General features: G+C 40.7%; 2 protein-coding genes across 4 annotated transcripts; one reads left to right on the top strand and one right to left on the bottom strand.

Annotated features, from left to right (window-relative positions):
* Window positions 1-2,174: 2,174 nt before the first annotated feature.
* On the bottom strand, window positions 2,175-10,164 carry ndufaf6 (NADH:ubiquinone oxidoreductase complex assembly factor 6). Of its 2 annotated transcripts, XM_058053690.2 has the most exons (10): window positions 10,070-10,164; window positions 9,880-9,993; window positions 9,607-9,706; window positions 9,284-9,406; window positions 8,774-8,830; window positions 7,644-7,746; window positions 7,388-7,521; window positions 6,754-6,855; window positions 5,294-5,350; window positions 2,175-2,830 (listed from the first exon to the last, which is right to left on the bottom strand). In XM_058053690.2, the coding sequence occupies exons 4-10, from the start codon at window positions 9,368-9,370 to the stop codon at window positions 2,702-2,704; spliced, it is 669 nt and encodes a 222-aa protein (XP_057909673.2). In that variant the 5' UTR covers window positions 9,371-9,406; window positions 9,607-9,706; window positions 9,880-9,993; window positions 10,070-10,164; the 3' UTR covers window positions 2,175-2,701. The 2 variants fall into 2 exon arrangements, with proteins under 2 accessions (XP_057909673.2, XP_057909672.2); XM_058053689.2 differs by having other exon boundaries at window positions 9,880-10,129.
* On the top strand, window positions 10,098-21,038 carry nagpa (N-acetylglucosamine-1-phosphodiester alpha-N-acetylglucosaminidase). Of its 2 annotated transcripts, none has more exons than XM_058053688.2 (11): window positions 10,098-10,246; window positions 16,087-16,250; window positions 16,475-16,742; window positions 17,211-17,350; window positions 17,506-17,614; window positions 17,870-17,998; window positions 18,077-18,282; window positions 18,380-18,427; window positions 20,209-20,337; window positions 20,452-20,512; window positions 20,760-21,038. In XM_058053688.2, the coding sequence occupies exons 2-11, from the start codon at window positions 16,097-16,099 to the stop codon at window positions 20,983-20,985; spliced, it is 1,470 nt and encodes a 489-aa protein (XP_057909671.2). In that variant the 5' UTR covers window positions 10,098-10,246; window positions 16,087-16,096; the 3' UTR covers window positions 20,986-21,038. The 2 variants fall into 2 exon arrangements, with proteins under 2 accessions (XP_057909671.2, XP_057909670.2); XM_058053687.2 differs by lacking the exon at window positions 10,098-10,246 and adding an exon at window positions 11,210-11,377.
* Window positions 21,039-21,482: the final 444 nt, after the last annotated feature.

The following is a 21,482-nucleotide window of genomic DNA, read 5'->3' as shown; positions in this document are numbered from 1 at the left end:
AAATCAACTTATGCATATGCATTAGGGATTGTGTACAGATACTTGCAACATGGTGTTGTGCATGATGTGATGGTTGTGGATGAATGGCATAACAATGGATCTCGTTCACATTCAAAATGGATGTGGATCAAATGGCCCATGGTGGCAAAGAGGTTGGGCCGGCATCACTATACTTGAGGTGTTCAATGTACCTGGCCAGAGATGTGATGTGGAGGAAAACCTGAGGTGGACCTTTCCCTCACATGAACTGTTGAACTGGCGAGGTTCTGAGGTGGTCTGGAAGGTGGCAAGTCAGTATAAGACCTTCCAGCCAGAAACTGCGGCATGAAAGATGATTACAGCTTTTCTCAGCAATTACTCTGACATGCACGACACCGCTACCGCGACCCCTGAAGTCCACTCACACTCAATCAGGTGAATGTTTCTGAAGCCCCAATTAAAGTCTTTGAAAGCTACTTTAAGCCATTTGTCCCAGGCGTGGATAATAAGTTTATCTTGGCACAAAGAGAAGAAATGACAAAACGTCTGCAAGTGTTGTCAACACTGCTGTAGACATTTTGTTAACACGGGAAACAGCATACGACATAGCACCGTGAGACTGGCTGAATGTAAAAGGGAGCTACAATCCCAGCTAGCTAACAACGGACGTCATGGCAAATACGTATTTACCATGGCGTCAGACTTCAGCAAGTTAGTCGGCTAGTCCAGCCGCATACTGGCCCATGTTCATAAAACAGTCCAGTGTGAAATGCCGTTGACAGATTGCATTTCTTTTGCTGGTAGGGAATCAGGAACTCCCATACGAGGCATTGCTAGCAAGTTAGCAGAGGAGCAGAGATTGGGAGAGGGCAGAGCGCTTCGCTGGCTTACAGCTACGCCCATATAAGGAAGTCTGCCCCTCTGTGACATCACAAAAGGACAATTTTACAACACCTTTAGAATCCGAGGGTTTTGAGCCATCCCAAACATCTTTTAGGGCTCACTTCCAAATGCGCAAACCTCATTATCTGAAACTTTGGCATCGTTTATCAGGAAAATAAAACATTCTAACTACATTTATAGGTCAGAAAAGTGGATAATGATTCAAGCATAGTGCTGTTCATGTGTACTTCTTAGTAATTCAGAATGTTTATCAAGAAATTATTTTTTCAAAATGTTTGCGAAAAAAGTCAAATGATTAAAAATGTTTTCTTAATCTTCCGTCAATATTTACTGTACTTTATTTTATGTTGTTTCAGTGTACAAATTAAATAAAGCCAAAATAAGCATAGTCCGTCATAAATTTTATTGTGAAATCTAATCTTATTTACAGTCAAACCTCAGTTTCTCCAATGCCCGTTTCGGTTTTCACCGTTACTGTACAATATTGCACGGAACAAATCTGATTGCCCTGTACTTAATTTTGTGAGCTCAAGTGCCCATACAAAGCATCCTACACAGTGACTTACTGTCAATTTTCATTGGGTGCGACTGCCAAATAACCCACCATGGGGCCAAAGGAAGCTGTGACCACCGGGGATTACACAAAAAGGGTGAGAAACAGTATTGAATACAAGAAAGTTATGTTAAATGTTCATTTACCCAACTCTTTCATCAATTATAATTATTTTGCATGTAAAATCACGTACTGTACATGAAACCTATTTTTGTTCATATTTGCAGGGACATAAAGAATAGATTGTGAAAATATGCAGATTGGAATGTCTTATTTTTTGTTGAAAATATTGACATGTCCGTAAGCACATAGACTGCTCCACATGTACAAAGTACACAGCTGGTGCGTCTGCTGCTACTGTTAATTACACAGAGGGGACTCTTACAGCAAAATGATTCCTTTAACGAGGAAATGATTCCTTTAACGAGGAATCTGTCCATTGCCCCCGAGCCTCACCGCCTCAAAATAACCACTTTGATCTGCTTTGTGCGTGCATTTGCTTAAAAACACTTTAAGACACGATTCTTTCTGAGAAGACGTGACTTCTTCTGTGGAAAGGTTTCAGCAAACACGCACTGAGAAGGAAAGCAGTTTGCCTTCAACACAAGGCACCTTTTCTATGTGATACTTATGTTTTTGCATCATAAAAGATTAACTTCATGAAATATGCAGCATGCACTGCAACACGTGCCGCCTTAAGATAGCAGGGTGGCGTTATGTAAGGAAACGATGCCCACAATGCGAGTGTAGTTCACTTTTAATGTTCACTTATGTACAGATGTGATCCTTCTTCTCTTGCAGTAGATGTTGAAGAATGGATGCAAACAGGAAAGCAAATGTTATTTTATGATCTTATGCCTGTGGTGTACAACTGTACTGTTACTAACATTTTGACCCTCTTGTGTGCCTTCTTTCAGTCACGTCAAGTAACAAGATAGATCTGTTTTAGTGACAAAAATTTGTCAGAGATTTTTTTTTTTTGCTGAAGGAAATGTTACAAACTGACACACAGCTGTATCCAGTATTCTGGATGAATATTCTGGATATTCTGAACAATAAGCATTCATTTCATCTCAATCTTGGTGTTGATCGAAGATCTTTGTAATGTATACTTGAGAGGTTATGGACTTCTGTGTTTGCAAGTCATACCAGCAGCACAAAGAGTAACCTTTTACTTACCAAATAACAGTTATACAACCAACTGTTACCTACTGTAAATGTCTTTCTTCAAGTCTACTTGCACCAGCAGAACGTTCTAGAAAAGAGTCAGTAGGTCTTCTTCCAGGAACGCAGGTACAGCTGAATGGGGAGCAGGGGATTTCTTTTTTGCAGGCTCGGGTGGAAGACGTCAAAATCTGCTTTCCTCACCCTCTGCAGGTAATCCTCCAACACCACCTGCAGCATACACACCACACAAGATGAAGAGTGTGTTTTCTGCTCTGTGTTGTGTTTGTTTCACGGGCTATCACTTTTTGTCATAGTTTGGCTGGTCCTGCGACTTAATAGTCAGGTGCGACTTAAATATCAAATATATGGAGAAAATTTAACATGTTTGTGAATGTTAATTCATACTGACTGACATGAGCCAAGGAGTGAATGTTACTTTCAGCCGCCATGAGGGAGCGCTCTAACCTTGTGACAACTACAGTATATGGCATCCAGTCATGTGATTTGAGATCGGGAGCTTGGTGAACTTACTTAAGGGTAACTTGCTTGTTGGACTTGCTGTTAACTGGTGTTAATTTAGCCTCTCGGGTATGTTGTTTATCCTGTTGTGTCGCTGGATAACCGTTTAGGTGTTACATGAAAATACTGAACACCCATTCAGCCTGTTGTTCTATGTATTACTGTGTAATGGTAATGGTTTTATTTCATTTGAGCATGCATCAGATTACAATTGAGTGCATCACATGATCAGTTCACATTTCCACATGTCCAAAAGGAGTAGGAAGAAGCAAAGCTTATTAAATCCTACCCCTCCATCTGATTTGATTTTAGAAATAAGGAGTTAGAATGTTCTCTGTAGGCGGCATTATAAATTATCCTTACTGACCTTTTTTGCAGTACATTTAGCGAGTGAAGATTGCTTTTATAGTTATTACCCCATATTTCCACGCAATAAGTAAGATATTGTAGAACCAGAGAGCAATAAGTGTGGAGTGATTTCTGATTGAGAACAAATTTTGCTTGGTTCAATATTGAAATGTTTCTTGCCACCTTATGTTGTATATTTGGAATATGAGGCTTCCAGCTCATATTTTCATCTATTATGATCCCCAGAAATTTATTTTCCTTCACCCTTTCAATGTCCACACCGTCTATTTGTATTTGTTGGCACGTGTCCTTTCTGCTGTTACCAAAAAGCATTATTTTAGTTTTACTTCAAGGACAATCTACTATCATCAAACCATCTTTTTAGTGTGACCATTTCTTCTCTGACCTTTCTAATGATTTTGTCTGTACTCTCTCCGGAACAAAAAGCAGTGGTATCATCCGCAAATAATGCCAGCTTTAAGTCTTTCATGACTTTGGAGATATCATTGATGTACAAGTTGAACAGTTTTGGCCCCAGTATTGACCCCTGGGGTACTTTGCACGTAATATATGAACTTGCAGATGGAGATGTGTATTCTCCTAGCTTTACGTACTGCTTCCTGTCAGCTAAGTAGTTGTTAAATTGTGTAGTTGAATTACATGACTTTCCAGATTAAATCCCTATCCTTGGTCTTTTTTTAGTGGAATTTTTTATTAAATGAGTCAAGTGTGATTTATATGTTTTTTAGTCTTTTTTTTTTTTACTAATTTTACTTGTATGCAGGAGCAAACTTATAGTTTGTAAAATATGTTAATTAACTTGTGTATCCAGCGTGCCATTTTTGTGTGGTGGTGTGCCATGTGATTTTTCAAATATAAAATATTGTCTTGCCTCACAGACTTCACTGTATCCTAGTGAACAGTGGGATAATTGTTCTGTTTGTGTTTAGGCACCAACTTTTCTCCATTAAAGTTCTAATTAAAGGTGAGGTTGAGGTTACATTTTTTTTTTTTTTATTGCATCTCTCAGATATATTCCCCTGTCGATTCAGACGGCACTCAGTCAAGCCTACAATTCATGTTAATTAAATTTTCAGCGGGTTGACAGAGAACACGTGGAGTACCTTTCAGGTTTCTTCTCACGTGTACATGACACCACAGCGGGGGTCCCATTGCTGTGTGAAAATCCTACACTTTTACACGTGATACAGCCACATGGCTTTTAGCGGTAGGAAATATGCATTCTCCATCAGCTCGCAAGCGACCTCAACATTGTGAACATGGGCCAGTATGCAGCTTCTGGAATCCGGATCGGATTCGGGATCCAATACATATGGTATGTCAGAGAAGAAGGATTTTGTTTAGGTTTGGCCAATATATTTTAAAATAACCAGTTTGGTGTTATGGACTGAAAAACCCAACAGGGCCATATCTTGAGTCCTTACCTAATTTCCCCACTTCAAATTTGACAATGATACTACATGAACAAAGTATTCTAACACAGGATAGGCATTGCAAGGGTGTTCCATTTGGAGACCTGGTGACTTGGTGCCTCAGAAAATGCTGAGTCAAAATAATTTTCCCCCTATTGCGCTGGCACCTCTCCGCACAGCATATGGAGCATATCCAATGCATACAGTATATACACCAAATTCCCATGCAGCACTCATTGAAAGTGGGGAAATGATAGGGAAATGATTTTTGAGTCATGCATTTACTCAAAAACCTTTCAAGGACAATTCTGACACTTGTAAACCTTTTCACTACCAAGACAAACGTTTGTATCATTAAGCAGCAATCACAAGTTGCTGCGCCATGACTTACCGTGTGGAGGAAGGCTGCAGTCGCAGCTGCTGGGATGCTGCGGCCAAATGATCGTGCCTGGAGGTAGAAATCAAGAATAAGACACAATATGCTGTGTTTTCGGACAACAACCTCTGTAATAACCTCCATACTGACACTTTGATGCTAATCACCATAGCCAATGTGCGTCTTATAGACAGCTGTGAACAACGTCAAATATACAGGACTGAAGGGAATAACCAGTTTAAATATATAAATAAATAAAAACACACCACATGTCATACATTAGGAACACCTGTCTAATTAGATCCAAAACAAACATCATGCCTTTACAAAGATGATAATGCTCATACCAAAAGTTAGGTAATACAATAACAATGCTTTTAACCAAGTAGATGTGAACAGATAAACGGTCCTGACTTTTTAAAAAAAAGGTAACTTTTTTTTTGCAAGAGACCAAATTCAAACAAGATCAAGGGAAAAAAAACATCTCAACTCATTATGTAGATAAAAGCGACCTGTCACAAACTCTTCCATTCTAACCTCTCCACCACCATGAGCAAGACTGAAGAGCTCTCAAAGGGTGTCAAGGACAAGACCTGAACAAGACTGAATGGGCTCAAGACCATTAACAAGAACCTTGGTGAAAAAGAGACCACTATTGTTAGAATAATTCATAAATGGAAGAAATACAAGATATAATGCAATCTTCCTCGCCTCGGAGCTCAATAATGGGGAGGGAGTTGGTTAATGATGTCAAGGGAACACAGTCACCAATTAATGTTGATATAAGCTGGCCATAGACACTGTAGGTGCAAGCATTCGGTTAAAAAAATATTTAAAAAAAAACACTAGACATGTAGTAAGGCAGTCTGGAGAAATATGGCAAAAAACATCCAACTATCTTTGTTAAACTAGCTTCCAGCACTAAATAAACCTCCCATTAACGTGATGAAGGATGTGGGTTAGCCTCTTCTATAGGTCTCTATCGGTCATACAGTATGAGTGAGTGATGCTACAGCGTGTTAGTTCACATCAGGGAAGCGCATTTGGCTAAATGTCTTTCATCTACAGTCAGACCATAATTTTCTGTTCATTATTATTTATTATGGGCTGCATGGCGGTTGAGTGGCTAGCGTCCAGGCCTCACAGCTTGGAGACCCAAGTTCAATTCCACCCTCGCCCCTCTCTGTGTGGAATTTGCATGTTCTCCCCATGCATAAGTGGGTTTTCTTCTGGGACTCCGGTTTCCGCCCACATTCCAAAAACATGCTAGGTTAATTGGCAACTCCAAATTGTCCATAGGTATGAATATGAGTGTGAATGGTTGTTTGTCTATATGTGTCTTATGATTGGCTGGCGATCAGTCCAGGGTGCACCCCGCCTCTCGCCCGAAGACAGCTGGGATAGGCTCCAGCACCCCACGCGACCCTCATGAGGATAAGCAGTAGAAAATTAATTATTGTTGTGTTGGTACTGACATTCTGCAGATGAACGTGAGCCTGACTAGCGATGTCGTACACCACATCCCGGACGTTCTGCTCGCGGCTACCACGGATGAAGTCCTCCTGGGAAGCGCCGTGCTGCAGACACACACAAGGATTTGTCCATTTTTTTGCAATGCGATCGCGTGCAGCATTGTGTTGCAGCACGCAGCCTGCACTGTTTGATTTTTTTTTACAGGCATGGCAATGTAAGGGAAACGACCTTCATGTCGTACACTTTGTCATCATCGTCGGCTCTGTTTGAGTGTTTGTATCAAAACAGGTAAGGCGGTCTCGGGCCATACATGGGATGTCTTGCAAGAGTAGATGGCTGACTACTTCAAACGACCTCAAGCCGCGGCTGACATTCATTGGTTAAAGCAGGTTATTATGCCACAGGTATGCATTTCACAAATTCCAGCCCCAAGGAACCGCAGTATCCAAGCATCCAAGCAGTTTCAAACATGGAAAAGAACAATATTACATTTCAAGTAGTTCTCAGTATTTCTAATACCTGTCATAATCCTGTTTATTTCAAATCCATTGTGCTGGTGTATAACACCAAATCATAAAATGTGAACCTTATGTTTGTAAGTGGCGTGCCACACTGGCATTGAGATAGTCTCCTTACCAGCATGCAGATGTCCATGGGCAGGTAAACTCTGCGCCGGCTGCTGTAATGAGGAGTGGCTCTCAGACACGTCACAATGCCATGCGCCTTCCCAATGTGACTCCCTGCATGGTCTGCATGGACGTCTTTCACCCCTAGCAACCACCAGGTACAGTACACAGACAGGTATCCACACAAGAAGACAGAGAAAGTCATTTTCCACATGGGTCATAACGCGCCACAACCACTTTGTTTGGCCCCTGTTAGACATTCTCACCTAAACACTCCAGGAGCAGATACAAGAGCGACGAGTGTGCGTTCTCAGCGTATGACTCCAGCTCCTGCAGGTTTCTGTATGGTCTGTCATCCAGATCCTTTTCCTGACATGCCGCACAATAAAAACATAATAAACACAGTACATTTATACAAACTGCATATCCAGTAAATCCATACTTTCGTAAGGGTTACGACCGTGTTCAGTGAATTTTCCCTCAGTAGGAGTCCTTATTTATAAATGAACTATTTTTGGACTTAGAGCATAGGAAGCCTGTTGACGACCTTTTAAATACAGCTATTATTAGAATCCTGTATACATGAACTGTAAATTGTTGAAATAAAAATAGGCCAGATTCCACCATGATACAGCATGATTTACCAATTAATATATTTTGGAAAAACAGTGATTGGGGTGTAATGATTCCTTTTAATAACAATTTGATTTGTATTGTGATTCATGGATGCTGATATGATTCAAGGACGATATTGGTTCATTTAGAATGATATGATTTGAAACAATTCCGTATATTTAAATCGATTCAGTAACTTTCTAGCCAGAATAGATTGATAAATTCAATAGATTCCTGTTATTTTTTTTGTAAGGAATCATAAATTAATTTTGGATATCAACAAACAAGTAAAGAACAATTAATGGCAAATGCATTCACATTTTATTTGAACCAACAATACTTCAGGTAGAATTAACAGGAGGTTATTCTTTTCTGCTTTTCAATATTTAAACACATTGTCAATAAAAGTAAAGTACAACTAACATTTCAACAGCAGATTTACCTTCTTCTTCTGCTTGTGTTTTTCCACACAAAATGCCATTGAGTTAAATATATGGAGTCTTTCAGAAAAAAAAATACATTACAATTTTTTCAAACCAAAAATCGACACATTTAAGGGGGGAATGCTGAATCACAAATGTGTGTGTGATCTACCGTCTACGCAACTTACAAAAAGTTGCAGCTATTGGATGTCAGGTGAAATTTCAGGATTAATATAAAATATAACTTTCACAATTTTGATTCATTTGACCTTCTATAAATATTTTACAATCACATGTCCAACTGCTGAATGTTGCACAACATGCTTTTCTCTAAAAAGGTGATGAACAGTGAGCCTTACCCTCTCTGCTACGATCCTCGTCAACCATCTCTTTGTCAGCTTATGCCTCCTCACGGCCTGCAGAACATCATGCACAATGTCAATCAAAAGTTAAAAACAACAAACCAGACTCATTCAATTTTGCACCTAATGTGGTGAGTGCATATTATAGAGGACCTATTACGCTTGTTTCCACTTTTTTGACCTATGAATGCAGTTAGAATGTTGTATTCTCGTGTTAAATGATGCCAAAGTTTTAGATAATGAGGTTTGCGCATTTGGAAGTGAGCCCTGAAAGAAGACTGGGATGGCACGGAACGCTGGGTTTCAACAAGTGTGGTAAAACTGCCCCTTTGCGATGTCACAGAGGAGCTTTCTTATACGAGCGTGGCTGTAAGCTCTCTGCCCTCCCCCAAGCTCTGCTGCTCTGTTTACGAAACAAGCTCAGGCAGACGTGATTGTATATGGTGATTCCAGCCAGAAGACTTTATTTGTTTATTATCAACTCCTATAACAAGTGTTGGTATTTACCCTCCACAGCTCGTTACTGACTGGCTGGTTTGGAGGTTTGTCTCTGTAGATGTCTTCTATGGCTGTCTTCCAAAACTGCATTCGCATTAAACCAAGGCTCTTCTGTGAGACAGAGTCCTTCACCTTGTGGAGAAAAAGCACAGACACTGCACGTTAATGTAACACCTGACTGTAAAATCATAATAATACAGCAGTGAGAGTATATAACACTCAATACATGAAAAAAATAAAACTCTCACTTGTAATGCTACAACAGCCATATAATTTGTTTTAATACCGTATAAAAACAAATGCCACTCAAGTCCAGGTGTTAAACTACTTACCTGTGCTAGCTCCACATTGAAGGCTCTCAAAGCTAGAGCGGCGCGGCGCGCCCCCTCTGGCAGCAGAAGGGAGCACACAAAACCCTCGTTGTCCCTGGACCTGAGGTACAGTGTCGCCAGAGAAAGAGCACATACCGAGATGAAGAAGATGCTATTTGTTTGTTTTTTCCATAGTTACTATTTGTTTTCATGACAGCTGTACAGCCGATGTCTCCTGTCATGTATCAGCTTTAAATAGCGGGAGAATTTAGCTAGCTTGGATGGTTAGCCCACCTGACCAGCTCCAAACAGAACTTCTCGTTATGTTGAACCGTCGCACTGGCTGTGGCTCTCACACTCCGAAATTCGACCGGTCTTTGAGCACACGCACTGCCAGGGGTTGTTTTTCTTTGGACAGTGAAAAACAACGAGTGTTTACCAAACGATAGTCCATGTTTGACACTTATACATGCTGCCATCTTACTTCCTGCTTTTTCTTCTTCTACCGATAGATGGTTCAGGTTGATACCGCCACCTAGGGGCGACAAGTCTTGCATTCAAACCGACCTTTGTGGCCAATCATATCCCAACATTCTTTGCGCGCTTCTGTACAGCCCTTACAAAAGTCAACATTACGGCAGCAAAGCTGAGAGAATCAATAGTAAGTATTGATTAATTAAGTATAGTATACATTTGTTTGTAAATATCTGAATGTAAAGTCAAACATTTTTCACAAAGTGGAAAGATTTGACTTTGACTTCATGTTATGAACACAACAAGATAATGTCATTATTTGTGTACATCACGTGCATGTTTTATTGGCAAATTCTGTGTGTCAACCTTTATGAATGTACTTGTGTTCATGTGATCTTGTGTCTACATTTCTCTTGTTGCTGTCCTTAGAGCAGTCATGGAGGAAATGCACGGGTCTTCTCCATTTTTGTTGACAACCAACCAGGTCAAGCTTACTTGATATTTTTTGTCGTTGTGAAACATTTGTCAACATTTTCACCCAGAGGGTGAAACTGTTCATCTTCGAAGTATGTAGGAATCCGCCCTTGAGTCAAAAACCGACACAAAGCATTTTTCAAAAGTGGCTCCAGTTAGGGTTACCATCAAAAATAAGTGATGTGTAGTCTGCAGAAAACCAGTGTTCATTGTGTTCTCTGAGGGTAGGTTCACTGTGCCACACTTTAAAACCCCTGAACTAAAACACCATAAAAACACATACCAAAAAAATACAGCACTAATATCTTAATTAGACCTGTTAGTCTAGTTTTCACTCATTGTTTGCCAATAAAGGTGGCTAGGATTCGGTGCAGTCATGCAAAAAAAGATCACGTGCTCAATGTTGTTGGTGTGGTTTCCGTAACCACATGTCAAATTAAAATACGTGTTGGTATTTGTCGTATGCCTAAGGCAGGTCCAAATGTAAAATAACACAAAAAATCAATAAGTTTAAGTATGTGGTTGAAGTGATTATGGTAGGCATTTGTAAGAAGTGACCACGACTACCTTCCGTCCAGTGAGCATAATGTGCAAAATTCAGTGCCTTCATTTTCGTAGTCATCTTCTGATGAGTGTCAGTATCGAGACTTTTATTTTGTAAGGTGTAACCGGAAACGGTTGAGTTTCCAGCATAGGCGTGGAATAAAAAAGTAATGGTTCACTCAGAGAGGATAATATGACAGTTCAGACAACAAGCTCTCATGTCAGAAGGCTTGATGAAGGATTTGCTTTTGTGGCTTCTGTTCGGTCTCTTTGCCCGGCCGTCCATCCTCACTCCCCCCACGTAAGTCCGCCGAGCTAACGGTACGAGACTAGGTGCTTGTTAGCTGCTCAGCGTTTGCACAACTTTTTATTAAACTATGGAGTTAAAGATCCGGGGTTTAATCTATTTATTTTATAAAAAATGTTTTGAGGTGTGTATGTTTTTCTCATCGTTCTCCTCACAAAGGATTTATTTTATTTTTTCAATTCTTCCGATCAACTCCTGCACTTCCACATTTCAGGCGACATAGATTTTAACTCTTAACTCTTCACTGATAACGGAAGTCTTTAGTCGACGGTGTAACTAGCCGCAATAGCCGTAGCAATAAACAACTTTAACTTTATGGGTTAATTTTGTTTGGACTGTTTTACCCAGACATACGTCACATATTACAATTGGCAATTCCACATGTCCAAAGGAAGTTCCGAAACAATCAAAGAAGATGATAAAACAATACAACAATATGTTACTATTAGGTTGAGGGTTATAAATCAGTATAAATAAACTGTATAACACTATTTTGGTTATCCGTTGATCGTTTTTTGATTGAAATATGTAAATATCCTCTGAGTTCAGCCTCCGAAATGTGAATATTTTTTTCTTTTCTTAGTCATCCATGAAAGCAGACCTATTATCTTTGTGTTTTAATATTCATACAAATCAGCTTTTGACAGTGATGGACATTTTTGCTTCTTCTAACTCAGGGGTCGGCAACCCAATATGTTGAAAGAGCCATATTGGACCAAAAAAAACAAAACACAAATGTGTATGGGGCCGCAAGAAATGCAAAGCCTTATATAAGCCTCACAATGAATGCAACACATGCTGTATGTATCTATTTTAGCTATATTAGCCTACTACCAAAATTACTAAATTGGTTACAAATACATAATGAGCCTTCATGATTAAACATTTTCCCTGTCGCCCATCCTGCAGGGAATGACGCACCACATGACTACTCTGTTGTACGATGCCGCCTCAAGTTTAACCTCATTACAATAATAAATTATGTTTCATTGCTTTGATTAAATTAAAGAAATGCAATAAAGAAATCAGATTTTTGATGGCATTTTTATTTTGCGGATTCGAAAAAACGACAACAAAATAGAACGTGCATAACATGCCCCTTATCTGGGCAACAAACAGAGTGCAATAAAACGCAGCCTGCATTTATAAAAATAAAACGGCATCCTTTTGAAAAGGTAAAGTATATAAAATCAAATTAATACAGTTTAAGTTTGATTTCTGTGCAAATGCCAAGCAAGTTTTTGCAAGGGTAAAACGCAGCAGCTGTCCTCTTCTCTTTTGACATGCAACCAACGTAGCTATACTCGTGTTAACTTGTCAGTGTTATTCAGCTCCGAACCGTAGTAAGGGTGACCTGACTTCAGCAGAGAAGGATGTTGTTACCGTTTGTGTCCAACCAACTTTATTTTAACATTCCAGCCTCAAGGCATTTCACCGGACTAACTGGACCGGACGAACTTCCTGGTTCCAAGGTCATGCAAATTCACCTACATTGCTGTCCAAGGCCTGTAACACTCGGACCCAAGCAACAAAACACGATAATATCCCTAAGTGTCATTCCAAATATATACTGACGAAAATCAGAAATCACTTTATAAAAACAGCCACTTTGTTACTAGATATGTGCCTATGACAGGATTGTGTTCTTACCCGTTTAATTTGACTTCTGTTTTTGGACATGACTGGTCAGAAACGTTTAATCCTCTGTTCCACTATGGCGGTGCTAAAGAGCCGCATGCGGCTCTAGAGCTGCGGGTTGCCGACCCCCGGCTTAACTGATTACTAATTGATTATTGGATGATTATAACTAATTGATCCTGAATTGAAACAACAAAGCTTCAGCTTAATTGACTTAGAAAGTTATCATGATTGTGTTTTTGTGTACATTTATTGTTTTACTGAAGCTATTTGACAAACATTTTGATTTTTTTTTATTTAACTTGGTATTTGTTCACTTATTTGCTATGTCAATTGAAATCTTCCATTTCTGATTATAGAAATTAAAAATGTAATTTTTTAAAATCCAATTAATGGGTTAATTGAAAAAAATAATCAACCGATTAATCGGTTATTATATTGTTCGTTGCAGCCCTTGTTGGTAGCCAGACCGGAGGTATTTGCCCTTTTAAATATTTAAGACATATCATTTGACAGTGTAATTGCACAACTAGTTTTTACACCCACTGAAAACATCAAAAAAATTTACCTTTTCTTGCACCACCTTTCTTCGGGACAGCCCCCCAAGTCTTTGAAGACATTTTGTTTGTGAAGTCGTTGCACTTTCTGTCACACAGTGGCGTTTGGGCTTTGGGTGTTTTTTGGAATTTTAAGTGGAGTGTGAAACTGCAGTGTTGATGTGATTGCAGCATTTTCCCGTTGCGTGTGTTTGTTTTTTGTGCACAATGTTTTGTATTTTTCAGATTCCAGGAATGTTTCTACTTTTAAGTTACAAATAACTTTCCACACTATTTTAGTATTGACAATTTTAGGTTTTTAGTCTACCTTTCTACATTCCACCTGGCAGTTTTTTATGTTAAAGAGGACCTATTATACTCACTCTTTGGCCCTTTGTATTGAGTTGTGGACTCCTATGGAGCAGCTACACACGATAACCAGCACAAAAAACATTTTAGTTCTTCCAGAATCTGCACCTATTCATCTGCATTTCTTTGGATTTCGTGCTTTTTATTGAAACCGGCCTTGATATTTTTGGTCACACTCCCGTGCGCTTAGAAGGACTTCTGGTTTGTGCCGCTAACTTTGTAGGAGTTGATAAACGGTATAGGAAATAAATGATGATTTATCTTTTTGAAATGTCAGCTTTTAACATACAGTCATATGTGTTGGCTCACGAATCCGATCCGGAAGTAGAGACTGGAGCTTTAGTATTTAGTATTGTTAGGTTTTCTACAGCATCAGTAACGTACACTGTAACAAATTTTTCCGTAAAATAACGGTAAACTGCTGGCAGCACAGACGCCTGTATTTTACCGTCATGTTATAGTACTCATACTGTGATATTACTTTACAGCTCATTACTGTTATAGTGGAATACAGTACATTTCTGTATTTTGGTACCTGGAGCTGTGGTTACATTACATTTTTACTCTAGACAGATATAATACAGTGACTATGTTTAACACTTTAGAATATCTACAATCTCAACAGTCATGTATCAGTAAGAACAGCTTGAAAACACACTTTTCCAAGACAATTGAAAATAAACATCAGCAAGAACTTGATGAAAATATTCATAAATTGCAAAATGTTTGAAGAAAACTGTAGGTATGCTGGTGTTTTTCCAACTTCAAATAGTCCTGTGAGGTACACACATGTTTTATCAAAAAGCAGTTATATATACAAAACATCAATTCATGTTCAACATCAATCAACATCAACATTCATCAACATCAATATACAGCATCTCAGTAAGAACTTATATAACTTAAATATGCATCAATGGCAACATTTGGGGGAAAACGAGACCTCTTAAAAGAGTTCTGTGACGTAGACGCTTGATAAAGTAGTATGGTTCTGTGAGGTAGGCTTGTTCTTTACCTCAATAGAGTCCTGTGAGGCTTGTGTTTTACCTCTTAAAGAGTTCTGCAAGGTGCAAGTTTATCTTCGTCTGAGCAGGTGTCGACAGTCCTGATTCAAAGCAAAGATTATTCAGTCAGGGAGAGATGAACATCACATTGTTCGTCTCCCTGTTCGTCAATGCTCTAAAACAACAAACAAAATAACTCAGAGATGTACAATAACATGACATGCTTATAAAGCAGATCATATCAGTAAGTATTTTATGGTTTGATGTGGCAATGTCAGTCAGAACAACATAAGAGCATGAGACAAGAGAGAGCTCACTGACCTATATGAAGTCCCATTCAAAGTCCATGAGGTTCTTCAGTAGTGTGGAGACATGTGTATTCACTGTGGAAGACCTCTTCTGGACCATCATATCCGTCTTCTTGGAGACACGCTGTCAAGACACGCAATTGTTTACAGTGTATAATGTGTTTTGCGGAACTCCTGAGTGTTTAAAAACCTTGGGTAGAGCCACTAATTGTGGTGGGGAAAGGCCTGAATGCACACTCTATAATGCTACCCAGACAAGCGCTTTTGCTCCATGACTTGCACAAAATAAACACAGTTAGGACACTGATAAATTGTTACTTACTGCTTGCTGTTCTGACTCTTCCACACGACCAAGTAATGTTGCAGAGGCTTCAGCAAGTTTGTCGGCTAGTCCAGCTGGTGGTCCATGTTCATAAAACAGTCCAGCGTGAAATGCCGTTGACGAATGAAAATGCATTTCTTTTGCCATTGCTTGCAACGTAACCAGAGAAGGAGTGCTTGGGAAAGCAGAGCTTGGGGGAAGGCAGAGAGCTTATCAAACAGAGCGTTTTGAGCTATTCCAAACTTCTTTCAGGGCTCACTTCCAAATGTGCAAACCTCATTTTCTGAAACTCTTAAGTTTTTATGTTCTAACTATATTTATAGGTCAGAAAAGTGGAAAAAGAATATAGAATAAGTGTAGGCATAAGGAGACACTTCATGTAGATGCATAAGTGTGTTGGACTGGTAATTTGGTAATATTGGTAACATTTTCAATAGCACAATTGAAAAGGTGCCTAATTTTTTTAATAGAGCATTTTTTTATTGAACATTTTTTAAATTCTACTAATTTGTCCCCTCCCTTTCAGGGAGTCAGCGATGACAGGTGACGGTCACCAGCAATCCTTGGACTGTAAGCGCTTCGTCCATGGCCACGGCACCCATGAGAGCTGGCCTTCCAACAACCAGAGCAGGCTGCCGGTGGTTGAGTCCAAGGTGTTTGCGTCCCGTCTGAAAAAACAATTTGTGAGCGGTAAGACCAAATACTACTTTTTTAGATATTTAAAAATCCATACATATGTGCCTGGTGATAATAATTCTTCAGGTTTAAAGACCACAAAAAAGTATTTTTCTCATGACACAAAATATTAGGTTCAGTGTATTATCACTTCTTGAGATTCACATAGTGAGTTTTTCCTTCTTTGGTTTTAGAGTACCAACATTCTCCACTATGTGTGTATATTTGACTGGCTTCAGGTCACTTCACTGTGGTCCGCGATCCGCTGAGGACCGTGTCGGTGCTGGAGCCCGGTGGCCCGGGGGGCTGTGGCACTCACAAAATGGCCACGGTGGAGGAAACAGCTCGGGCCGCCGGGTGTCTGTACGCCCAGAATGCCGGTTACTTCAACACCAAGACGGGCCATTGTTTGGGGAACATAGTGAGTGACGGCAGGATGGTGATGGACAGCGGTGGCGTGCAGAATGCCCAGTTTGGCATTCGGAGGGACGGTACCCTGGTGTTCGGGTAAGACGTCAAGAGAGCACATGGTGTGGCCACTGCTATTGCTCCACCTGTTTCTAGACTTGTATGCTTGTATGCATGCTGAGAGGGCCTTGCAAAGAGGGTTAGAGCTGTCATGGCTTGTCCTGGATTACGAGCAGAAAATGAAAGGATGAATAAATTGCTTAGTATGTTTGCCTTCCAGATTCAGTTGTTCCAGTCAGTGCAGTCACATTAGTTGAACTGTTCCCAGACTTTGAACTTCTGACAGAAAGATCTTAAAAGTTTTTCTGTGCATGTTATTGTGTGTTGCTGCTCTATAGGAGTCCACAACTCCTATAGAGCACTATAGAGAACTCCTATAGAACAAAAGTTGAGCATAATAGGTTCCCTTTAAAATCCAAAAGTGCAAAATGTAAATTCTTGCTATTTTTCCAGTTGGTGGTCTAGATAAGTGAATGATCATCATTGCAACCATCTTTGTCTGTGCAGGTATCTGTCTAAGGAAGACGTTTTGGATCTGTCAAACCCGTTTGTCCAGCTGATCAGTGGAGTGGTGTGGCTGGTCAGAAATGGTAAAGTCAACATCAAACCCAGTCTGAAGGCCGAGTGTGGCAAGACACAGGAGACCGGTACGTGCGTCATTTGTGTCATGCAGTCATGCATGGGTCAGTTAATTGGTCCAATCTTGTGCGACATCTTGTACATGATGCAGCCCGTGTTCTTGTGGTTATAATGTGACATAAGCAGCCTTGTGGAATTCTGAGTTTGCTGCCTGCGTTCATAGGTACATTACAACAGTTCACGGATGTCATCTCAGCAAGGACAGCTGTGGGCCACGATGCTCAGGGCAGGCTGATCTTGTTCCATCTCGACGGAAAGACTAGCGAAAGAGGGTGAGAACCACAAAGTCTATTTTCTAAAAGCAAAAACCTTTGGAAGGCTTGATTTAAGGGATTGAACGAAGGCGTGTGGCCATTTAAGACCGGTATACACAAAATGATTTTGACCATCTCAGACCAAAGATGCTTCATCCTGACAAAAACAAAACATCAATCATAGCTTGTTGATGTCACAGAGACATAACAGAGTCACATAGACACTCAAGCGTGACATGCTAACATTTGTCAACATATTGCATACCTTCACAGTATGAGCCTTTGGCAGATGGCTGATTTCCTGAAGGACAAGGGAGTCATCAACGCCATCAATCTGGATGGAGGCGGGTCTTCCACCTTCATTGCCAATGGCTCATTGGCTAGCTACCCTTCTGATGAGTGGTAGGTTGGGTCTCATCAGTCATAGGTACCTCTTACGATCACACACAGTCAGTTTGTTGTGTCCTTGAAACCTCATAGCTCAAAACCAGAGAAAAGTTGGCGCTGTGCTCGGCCAGTCTCCACCATCTTATGTGTTCATCCGCACCGATGCCAGCCGCCTGACTGCAGTGGACACGGCCAATGTGTGGCCGGACTCTGTCAATGCCAGGAGGGCTGGCGGGGTGCCGTCTGTAACTTTTCCACCTGTCAGTCTTCCTGCGGTGCCCATGGTGTCTGTGCCGCCAGTACGTGAATTCCTCCTCATCCACTGCCTCATGTCGTCATGTGAAAGTCCCTGATATCTACCTGAGATGTTGTCTACCTGTGACTGTATGTGTGCAGGTGGTTGTGTCTGTGATGCTGGGTGGAGAGGGCAGAACTGCAGCCAAGGTACTTTACAAACCTCATCCTGCTTTAGGATGAGCTGATGGTGACAATACAGTAGCTCAGTGATTCTTAACCATAGGGCCGCAGCCCAAACTTGGGCCTCAAGCTTGACCTATTGGGCCTCAAAAAGCTTTGAGTTTTGCACCAGTGGGCCACGAGGGCCATGGGACTGCGTAGTAGGTTATCAACTGAAGACACCAGAGATAGGCTAGCCGCTATGCTACTGTATGTTATTCATGGGACGCTCAGTTATAATGCAGCTTCCGACCGAATGGTGGCGGTAATGTGTCAGTCAGTTGTTTAACAAGCTCACAGAAGATCCGAAGAATACATTCAACTACACCTAGCAATGGATACGTTTTTAAAACAAAAAAATGAAGACAAAAGTGGTGCCAGCCCCTGCCAAAAGACTACATTTTAGTAAAATGTAAAATCCTGACTTCATCAAGTACGGCTTTGTAAATGGAGGAAGAGGTTTTAGCTTGTTAGGTTGTTAAATTGTGAGTGGATGTGATTTATTGTTGAAAACAATTTAATGGGCTCAATAAAGTCTATACAGTGTTAAAATTTAATTGCGCTACTCTGTAAAAAAAACAAAACAAATACAATCTACTGCAGTAGATGACACTCCTGTGAGTGTCACGCATCATGGAATACTCGTAAAGTAGTGTGAGTGCACACTAAAACACAAGAGGCATTTGTGGCTAATGTGTGAGTGTGTGAGTTATTTTTGTTGCTGACAGTTCCCTGTGCCAAGAGCCTGCGAGGTGTCTGTTGGTTATTACATTGATCCAGTGAGTTACATGCTGTTTTTGTTATTCCAGTTGTGAAAAAATGATTTTCTTAGCGATAGTTAGAGAAAGGGGGTTATGATATTTATTAGGAAGGTCTAGTTGATGGATTTAATGGGATCCAACAGCCCAAAATGGTTGGAAGCCAAATTTTGTGTGTGTTTACATGGTGTTCTTGGAGTTACATGGAGTCAGTTACCTTTATAGTTTTCCACCAGGCTGCCAGAGTCGTGGATATGGTGATAGATTTGAAAAGATGTAACTTTTGGGGTGTGTTACAGCATTGACTCTGTTCTAAATGTATCCATGCTTGGTTGTGGTATTGTTTTTTAATCCCAAAAAACATGTATTGTAGTTGTGTTGCCAAGAAATAGTAGATAAAATTTGGTGCATCTTGGCCTCCATGTTGTTTGCTGTTTTGTAAGGTTGAGAGAGCGATGCAAGGTTTTTTGTTTTCCCAGTAAAACTGAGTGGTATTAAGTAGTTTGAACCAGTTATCACTGGGAGTGGTGGGTATCATAGTAAATAAGTAAGTCATTTGAGGTAAGATTTTAATTTTTACTGTCATCCAGTTTGTTGTAGTAGGAGATTTTTCCAGCCTCTGAGAGTGTCTTCTATTGTCTTGAGTAAGAGGATGTAATTCAAATAAAAGAGCTCTAAGAGCCTGAAGGAAATACTAATACCCAAGTATTTTATACTGACTAAGTGACGACGGGCAGTTCAATCTTACGGAATGCATAACCAGTGTGAGCCCGGGGTTAGCGGTAAACAAACTTACAGCCACTAGAGGGCGCTTGTTGAACCTTCTAGATAAACTGTGATACTGGACACAGTCCAAAGTGTCATGATAAGACAACTGGGTTCCTCAGGCTGACCCTCATTCCACTGTCAATGTAATACTTATTAATACACGTACCCTCGATGGACTGTAATTAATTCAACACTGATGGCAGACCATGCAAATGCAAGTTGCAATTGTGTTCCTTGTGCCAGAGTGCCCATCAGGCTTCTATGGTGACGGCTGCAAGCAAACCTGCTCCTGCATGAACAACACCTCCTGCCATCACATCTTCGGAAACTGCAGTTGCCCTCCAGGATTCTACGGGGCAGCCTGTGAAAAATGTAAACGAATTGCAAAAAAGCATAAACCTTCATTTTTAAGTGGCCAAGTGTCATAATCATCTTGTGTGCTTATTGCTTTTAAATGTGGCTGCGTTTTGTCTTATATTGTCACAGATGGGCGTATCCTGGTGGAGCCACTTTTGACGCTGGGGGTTGATACCTCTGACCCGACTCAGTGAGTGTCAAAGGCCTAGATGTATGGATGATAGATGGATAGATTAAGCTCTTACAGTTTCTGCTAGTAAGTGTGCAAACACATTTGCCAGCCTTCTTGGCATCCCCATGTAAGTACGGCGGATTAGTAAAGGCAACACTGGTCAAGATGGGGAAGGGAACATTCAGGAATATCTGTTCTTGTCCATGTGATATTTTGAAAAATAATGTCAGGTTTTGGTCTTCTGTTCTCCATTTTGTCCTCTCAGGTCAAGGTGGCTGACAATAACCGCCATCCTGAGCGTTCTGCTACTGCTCAGCCTGGTGGCGCACGTCTTACCTGTGTGTCAACGCTGGCTGGAGACTCGCAGATGTCGTGACTACGACTACCTGCCGCTGACCACTGGCGGAGGAGTCTCTTTACAGTGCTCCACCCTCATAGGTGAATCCGACAAAGGGTTTATGGATAACTCACACATAACGGAATTACCATAACGATTTGAGTCTGTCGTGTTAATAAACTAAGTGGCTTTAAAGTCATGTCATGAATCTTCTTTCACCCTTTCACCACCATGTGTGAGAAGCACAGCCCACATTGGCCCCTGACATCCATTTTCCAGCTAAATATTAATATTTGTGGACGGCCGAGCCTTCCCTCGGAGATGAACTCTTTCATGAACAGATGTCAGTTTGTCAGCGTGTCACCAGTATGTATGCAGAAATATACACAAATCACAGACAGGAGATCCAGAAGACCTGGGTTTGATTCTCCGCTTGGGCATCTCTGTGTGGAGTTTGCATGTTCTCCCTGTTTTTCTCGGGTTTTCTCTCACGTTCCAAAAACATGCATGTTAGGTTAATTGGTGACTCTAAATTGTCCATTGTTTGTCTATATGTGCCCTGTGATTGGCTGGTGACTAGTCCAGGGTGTACCCCGCTTCTCGCCCGAAGTCAGCTGGGATAGGCTACCCCCGCTAGTGAGGATAAGCAGC

The sequence above is a fragment of the Doryrhamphus excisus genome, linkage group LG5, assembly GCF_037039965.1.
Source record: "Doryrhamphus excisus strain RoL-2023G ecotype Guam linkage group LG5, RoL_Dexc_Guam_v1.1, whole genome shotgun sequence".
NCBI lineage: Eukaryota > Metazoa > Chordata > Actinopteri > Syngnathiformes > Syngnathidae > Doryrhamphus > Doryrhamphus excisus.
The sequence above is the reverse complement of the archived record's forward strand: the minus strand, read 5'-3'. Positions and strand labels throughout refer to the sequence as shown.

Bases quoted from the DNA above. Each gene is read 5' to 3' on its own strand.
- ndufaf6 (XM_058053689.2), bottom strand. From the start codon at position 10,064: ATGGCAGCATGTATAAGTGTCAAACATGGACTATCGTTTGGTAAACAC. The intron at 9,707-9,879 runs GTGGGCTAACCA...ACTGTACCTCAG, and splicing joins TTCTGTTTGGAGCTGGTCAG to GTCCAGGGACAACGAGGGTT. The intron at 6,856-7,387 runs GTAAGGAGACTA...GTGTGTCTGCAG, and splicing joins CCATGGACATCTGCATGCTG to CACGGCGCTTCCCAGGAGGA.
- nagpa (XM_058053687.2), top strand. From the start codon at position 11,295: ATGTCAGAAGGCTTGATGAAGGATTTGCTTTTGTGGCTTCTGTTCGGT. The intron at 18,283-18,379 runs GTACGTGAATTC...GTATGTGTGCAG, and splicing joins CCATGGTGTCTGTGCCGCCA to GTGGTTGTGTCTGTGATGCT. The intron at 20,338-20,451 runs GTAAACGAATTG...ATATTGTCACAG, and splicing joins CGGGGCAGCCTGTGAAAAAT to ATGGGCGTATCCTGGTGGAG.